The sequence below is a fragment of the Mercurialis annua genome, linkage group LG8 (genome assembly GCF_937616625.2).
Source record: "Mercurialis annua linkage group LG8, ddMerAnnu1.2, whole genome shotgun sequence".
In the NCBI taxonomy this organism is placed as follows: Eukaryota; Viridiplantae; Streptophyta; class Magnoliopsida; order Malpighiales; family Euphorbiaceae; genus Mercurialis; species Mercurialis annua.
The window spans coordinates 29,144,339-29,152,219 of record NC_065577.1 but is presented as its reverse complement, the minus strand read 5'-3'; the positions used below and the strand labels follow the sequence as shown (position 1 = coordinate 29,152,219).

The window sequence follows — 7,881 nt, the reverse complement described above, 5'->3', positions numbered from 1 at the left end:
CTTGCAGAGCCACACCACCAGCGCGAGTACGGATACAGTTAAACATTCTACAGAACGGAACAAACGATTCTAACACCACCGCATAGAAATGAAAGCACATCAAACAATCATATAATGTCAACACAACACGACATACGACTCTCACCAATTGGTATTAGCCGAGTTTCTTTAAAAAACCTGATGACGTAAATGACATGACACGAATCCTAATATCGCACTACTCTTAGAAAACTAAAAACCAACAAACATATTGTCATGCCAGCATGCCAAATAAACAATGGACTATCTCACAATGACCAAGTATACTACACCATTACTCTGATACCAATATTACCACGACTCGATTTCCACGGCATCGAGACTAGTGCTAGGGAACAGGAGTGGTTCCTCCGAAATCCGTAGCAAGCCTTAAAAAACGACAAAACAATATTAAAATAACAATTCTTGGGGGCAATCCGAGACTGCAACCTTCTTTTAGCATGGCATAAACATTAATAATAAAGCAAAAACTAAACATGTCATTCTAATCAAACCTCATAATCATAAATAAGCATGCCAATATAGAAAAATCATCATATATGGTTATACAAACCAAAAATATCGGACAATACCCGGGGAAAACTAAACATACCAACGAGCAACAACTACCTACTACTACGGTTCTAGAGTTTAAAAGTTTACAACATTTATTTAAAAGACTTATGAGTACATGACATATCAGAAGTACCACGCCATGAAGAAAACACCTGAAAAGTATTTAAAATCCACGGATCAGAAAAAAAAAAAAGTTCATACAAATATATTTAAATATTAAGTAAAACGAAAACGTTTTAAAAACATTTAATATCATTGTTACGGAATCAAATAAAACTCTAAACCTCGAATTGTGATATCCCATAATATCATAGAATCTAATTAATTGTGACTCCCGAGAAATTAATCCATCGAGACGCATCACCGATCAACCTCTTAATCTACAATTAAATCCAATAATTAAGGATTCGTGAAGCCCGAGAACTACATCAAATCAGTAAATCGCCTACTTCAATCAATCCAAAGTCGTGAAACACGAGAATTTACACTATCGAGTATATCACTAGCTTATATTCGAGAATTTAATCAACCGAGTACTATCACCAACATCATTCCACAATTACGTGTATATCCAATCAATTCATAGATCGATCAACCGGTGCGCACGTAATCCTATTGCCGCTCAATAGAAAAGCATGTTCTAGTGTCCGCATAACGATTTTAACAGTTCAAAAACCTTAATAAAACATTGCAAACGGTTTAATTACTTAATAAAATAAATATAATGCATAAACTCACATAACCCAAATGCAAAATACAACAACTCCAGGTAAGCTCCTAAGCGTAAGCTCCACGTCAGTTGCGTTCTCACTCCACTCCACAGTACGTCGACAGATCTAAGAAAATCCTCGAATTAAAATACGGAATAAAATATTGTAACTCTAGAAGACTTCTAGACTTCAAAAAATCAAGTCAAAGCATAAACATCATAAAAACCAAATTTTCCGCAAAATTCGTTATTTTTAAATTTTTTTGAGTCCTAGTTTTGCTCCACAATAACAAATATTTTTCGGAATAAATAACTCAGTAAAAATATGTAATATTTTCAAATTTCATAGTCCATATTTTCAAAGTTTCCCACGCCCGTTTCGTCCGTAAATCATATTTCAAGGCCCGAAACTCGAAATCTCAACAAAATAACGATTTCACTAAAAATTCCATGAAGATATAAAATATCCTCAAATGTCATTTTCACAAATCCATCAAAATAATATCTTTTCAAAAATTCCATAAAATCTAAAAAATCACGAAAATGTCAATTTTCGTAAAAACACTTAAAAATGTCATTTGGTTCATAACCGACTCTAGAAAATTATGAAAACCAACCAAATACTACTTTTTTTATCTAAATTATACTCAAAACAGTCCCTGAGGCTCAGAAAAACTGTTTTCGGAAAAAGTACAATATAATCTCTCAAATTCCCAAAAATTGCAATTGAGTCCCTAGATTTAAAATCATTCCAAAATCACCAAATATATACAACCCTGCCAACATAAAATTTCCAGCAACAATAATCATGCCTCAACTTATCAACTAATTCTAAATTAAGCATAACTGCACTATTTAATCACTTAATTAGTATATAAAACAATAAAATAACCTTTAAACCTCGACTATTCCAATATGCAAAATTTCCAGAAATTAATCATCAACTAAAATCAACAAATGTATCATCATCCTATTAAACATGCTTAGCAAAACCATAACACCAATTAGCATGTACATCAACAAACCTCTCATAAAAATTAACATGCAAATCATGATGTCAATTCAAATTAGGGAGAAAACTAACTTCTTGGAGTATAAAATTAGAAGAGACTAAAACTCCCTTTCTTAAAACAACTTGAATAATTTTAATGCATGTGAACAAAACCTTTGAAATTTTCATAATTATAGTATAAGGATCACAAAATATCTCCAAGTATCCAAGACTTAAGCATAGGATCAAAGCTTAAATGGGTGTTTGATTGCTAAAATTAGGATGACAACCTTGTTGAAAATAGGCAATAGCGTAAGAATGTGAAATAATGTATAAGATTAGCAGCCTTATAGAAAATAGACGATAGCGTAAGAATGCGAAATAATGAATGAAGTTACAACCTTGCGGAATATAGGCGACGACTTGAGAATTTAAAAAATGTTTGAGGATGACACCCTTGTTGAGAATAGGTGCCCAAAAAACCTAGATAAAGCAAAGTGTATGAGAATTAAGAGTCGACAATTATAAACTAAATATGAAGATTAGCTGCATATTCACAAAAACAAAATGGATCCAAAAACAAACTGTTGTGCTCCAAATACATGTACAATAAAAAATTCAAAGCTAGCTAGCGGAATGCAAAATACAGAATACATAATAAGGCAGCACCATCCTAAACGACATTAATATGAGGAACATAATCGTCCTCTAGAACTTTCTAATCATTTTCCAAAGTAGTCTGTAGAGGGAAGATATATAACAGATGGAACATAAGAAATTTGGCAGCTTTTTCTTTCCAAGGAAATTGCTCCTAAACATGAGGAATTAAACTGGAGGCACTAAATTAACCTTTTTTTATTAAGAAAAAATGTTTAAAATAGTTATTCATTTTTAACCTAAACTAATTAGAGTTTAATTAGAAATGAATTTTTCTCTAAATGAAGGATTATTTTAAACTTTTTTTTAAATGAAAAGAGGTTAATTTAGTGCCTCGGGGTAGAGGTGAAATATAAACACATACGTCAGGGTATAAATAAATTTTTTCTTAGGTCAGGGTATAAACGAAAAAAAAGTTCAAGGTGGTTGGTTTTTAAGTAATTAAGCTTTTAATTTTACCCCTCGGTTACAATTGTTTTGCCGATCTGACATTTTTTGTCCAGCGTGGCAAAAGCGCGTGTTTTCAAACTCTTTTAATTGCGTGAAAGATTATTAAAATGCATAAATTGTTCTATTTAATCCCTAAACTATATTATTTTGTTCTATTTGACCCCTTAACTATTTTATTTTCCTACTGCAACCTTCAAACTTATATTTTTACCCATTTAACCTCCTCAAAAATAAATGATTTAATTTTTAACCATTTTATGTCTAACATGAATGATTAGAAGCATATAAATTAGTTTATATACGATCACATATAATGTTTTTAAAATAAATTTATTTTAAATTTTAATAATATATTTATAAATTGTTAACGACAATATAAATAAAAAACTTAGAATAAAAAATATTGAAATTTTGTCAAATAATTACATGATATAATTTCTTGTACATGTAAATATTTGTTTACATTTTAATAATGATAAAGGAAGTTTGTCTATTTTAACGATATTATAAAATATATAAATTTATTATACTGCAATGATATTAAAGAAAGACTCAATTGTTTAAAAAAATTAAAAATTTTAGTATGTTTCACAAATTTTTAATTTTAAAATTTTTAATATAGTAGTATTTAATTTTTTACAATTTCAAACATTGCAAATCAATTCTGATTTTTTTAAATTTTATATTAATATTGTAAAACACGCTAAATTTCATGATGTTTAAAGTACTTAATCCTTAAATGATTTTTTCAACTATTGTGTAAAGTACATAACTTTTTTATTTTTAATTAAATTTTTTTATTTAAACTTAATATATTTTTTGACCTCTAAACTTTACTCTTTTGTTCCTTATGACCTCTAAACTATTTTAGTGTTCCATTAGACCTCTTAAACTATTCTTTTTATTCTATTTAATCCCATTTCAGCAAAGTCATGTCAGCAATTTTATCCACGTCGTTTCAAATGAGGGGTTAAATAGAAAAATTAAAAAAGTTAAGAGGTCCAATAGAACATGAAATTAGTTTAGAGGGCGCAGAGAATAAAAAGATATAGTATAAGGGTCAGATGATGTATTAAGCCAAAAATAAACTCTAAGGCATAAGGGCATTATAGCATGCAAAAAAAAAAACCCCATGCACACCATTTAATAGAGACAAAGAAAAATCCCAGGTGTAAATTTATACTAAATGTAATACAATGAATTAGAGATGGCTTTAGATGTCTCTTCCATTACACTAACAATATATAAAAGACCAGTAAGTATTGACGATTGAAGAAGATGAAACTTCATGTATAAGCAATGAGGATTAAGAGAAGACAGAGAGCTGTGGAGTCATGAAGAAGATGAATTATTGAGATGCATACCCTACTCATCCTGGGGACCGCTAATAAGAGATGGGAAACGCTTGGCTTACAGTTTTCTTATCCTAATAAATTCTATATAACACATGCTTATTCCCCGAAGAGAATTAAACCAACCAAAAATGAATATTTTTGCAACATTTGTGTCGATCACTCTCCTTTCATCTTACCTATGCACTTCGGATTCTTCTTCGGACATCTCCAAGGTGTTCGAAACATGGTGCAAAGAACACGGGAAAACATACGGCTCAGCGGAAGAGAAGTTGCAGAGGCTGCAGGTGTTTGAGGACAACTTCAAATATGTGAAGCAACATAACAGTAAAGGCAACACTTCTTATAGCCTTGGTCTGAATGCATTTGCTGATCTGACCGACCACGAGTTCAAAGCGTCCTACTTGGGTGGGGCTAACATTTCAGCTGCCTCTCTTGGTGGTGGTGATCTAGAGTTACCATTTCCTGATTATGCGAACGGATATTCTTTTCCTGCATCCGTTGATTGGAGACAGAAAGGGGCTGTGACTGGGGTCAAAAATCAAGGGAGTTGCAGTAAGTGAGCCATTAGTATTTATTTTGTTTCAACTGAATATGAATTGACATGAGTTATACCATCTGTTTTGTAGATGTTTGCTGGGCATTCTCAGCGGGAGCAGCTATCGAAAGCATAAACAAGATAGCGGGCGGAAGCCTGGTGGAGGTATCCGAGCAGGAGCTGGTTGATTGTGTTAAATCGACTCCTCGTTGTGAGAACGGGTGGATGGACCCTGCATTCGAGTTTGTTATAAAAAACCGCGGCATTGACACTCTCCAAGATTATCCATATCTGGCTAAGCCAACGGCCTCTTGCAAGGTGGCCAAACGCGTCGTCACCATCGATGGATACACAAAGGTCCCCAAGAATAATGAGCTAGCACTGCTAACAGCTGTTTCTTATCAGCCTGTAAGTGCGACTATATGCGTCGATTCTCCAGAGTTTAAGTTGTACAACAAGGGTGTTTACACTGGACCATGTACGGCTTGCCACAGTCATGCTGTAGCGCTCGTAGGGTATGGATCCGAAAACGGAAAAGATTATTGGATTGCAAAGAACTCATGGGGCAAGAAATGGGGACGAGACGGTTATATGTACCTCCAACGCAACACTCGCGATGCGAAAGGCGTCTGTGGTATCAACATGTTCGCTTCCTATCCAGTCAAGAAGAAGATTATCTCTAATCCTTTGGTTTCATCTATTTGAATACAAATAGCTTGGAACATATCTCTATTAAAATAAGTGATTATCTTTTTATGTTAAAACATAATCACACTATCTTTTTTATTTTCAAAAACCAAGTATTTCCTGTTTTTTGTTATCTGTACATATACCTGGAGCCTTTCTTACCTAGACTCGGTCTATGATAAATTCACGGATCAAACCAATCAAATGCTATCAAAATATGTTAGATATCTAACATTTGATTGGTTTGGTCCACGAATTTCTCAAAAACCGTATCTAGATAAGAATCTCCCCGTATACCTGCGATATGCATATTAATATTATGGTGCCCTAAATTCTACTTTGGTCACAATGATATTGAATTAATTCTTTTTATTTTGATTAGAAAAATTAAATAAAGCATTCGGTACTAACAACCACCCTAAAATAAAAATTCATATAATTCGTAGGTTTCATAACAAAGCCTAGGCTGCAGATTCTATTCCAGTTTATTAGCGCTAAATGCCAATTCATAATTCAGAAAATAAAGAAGCAAATAGATTTGTTTTCAACAAAAACCTCAGATTACATATAAGCATTGAAAGTGAGTAGCTACGAGCTGTATTACAAATAAGCATCTGCTCGTTTTGTGTACAAACTGTATTATATTTCAAGCCCTATATCATATTTCTTTCTACTTTTTCTTTTATATTTGCTATTTTTTTATAATAATTAACCTAAATCAATTTAAAATATAAATTCTATTACAAAACATAATTGAAGAAATTCTAAGAACACAAATTACGAAATAGAATCAAAATTCTCAGATTCAAACTGAGGGTTAAAAGATTTTGCAGTTACCGAACTACATCGCTATAACAAAATGGTATCCGAATAATAAAAAGTCGCAAAACGGTTATCGAACTATAACTTTGTAACAAATGGTTGCTGAATTATAAAACGTAACAAAACAGTTATCGAATTTTAATATTTTAACAAAACAGTTACCGGCCTCTAGCAAATATATATCTTTGCGTTGTCCACATTAGTAAATTAGTAACCATTTTGTTAAAAAATTATAATTCGGTAAATATTTGTTGACTTTTTATTATTCAGTAATTGTATTATTACAATGTTATAGTTCTTTAACCATTTTATGACTTCTTATAATTTGGTAACTGTATACACCTATTTTTTGGACAGGTAAAAGGTAACAAGGGACTGAAGTGTGCAATGTTGATTTTCAAAGAAATCTGTCCGGGCGACGAGCTATCGATTTGCTTGTTGGAATCTAAGCGAGTGAAATCTGCGTATAACTATTAACTTGGGGATGAAAACACAATTAGACGTAAATATCCTATAAAAATCCAAAGAAATTGTAGTGTAAGTCTAGAAATTGGACTGATTGCAATATCTTAGAAGTTTATGGGCCAATTTACAAGTTTTACGGGCTAGAATTGACCATCCCCAAACCTTTAGGGGCCTAAGAGTATTTTTTAACACTTTCGGGCACCAAAATCAACTTTAAGACACCCTTTGCTTAGCCGTCAAGTTTTAATACAAGATTTAATTAATTAAATGAAGTTTAACTTAATCTAAATACTTAAAACCTATCACTTCACACTTTTAATCACCTAGGACTCTAATAAACCCTAACCCTAATTTCACCCCTATAAATACTACTACTAATTAGCTTAGCTAGGGGTCGGACCAGAAACACATAAACCCTAGCTCATAAAATTCAACCCCTTCCCCCTAAAAAACCTAGCATATGCCGAACCATACACAAACACACACCAAAATCACTCAATTCTATATAAAAAAAAACACCTAAACACGTTTTGATTCTCCAAGAACACAAGCCATGCACAGATTCGAAGCTGGATTTTGCATCCATTTGCCAGTAAACGAGCCAAGGACTCAGACC

General features: G+C 32.4%; 1 protein-coding gene across 1 annotated transcript; it reads left to right on the top strand.

Annotated features, from left to right (window-relative positions):
• Positions 1–4,854: 4,854 nt before the first annotated feature.
• LOC126659505 (ervatamin-B-like) lies at positions 4,855–6,327 on the top strand. Its single transcript, XM_050352798.2, has 2 exons — positions 4,855–5,308; positions 5,383–6,327. Exons 1-2 carry the CDS (start codon positions 4,885–4,887, stop codon positions 5,994–5,996), a joined length of 1,038 nt encoding a protein of 345 aa, XP_050208755.1. The 5' UTR covers positions 4,855–4,884; the 3' UTR covers positions 5,997–6,327.
• Positions 6,328–7,881: the final 1,554 nt, after the last annotated feature.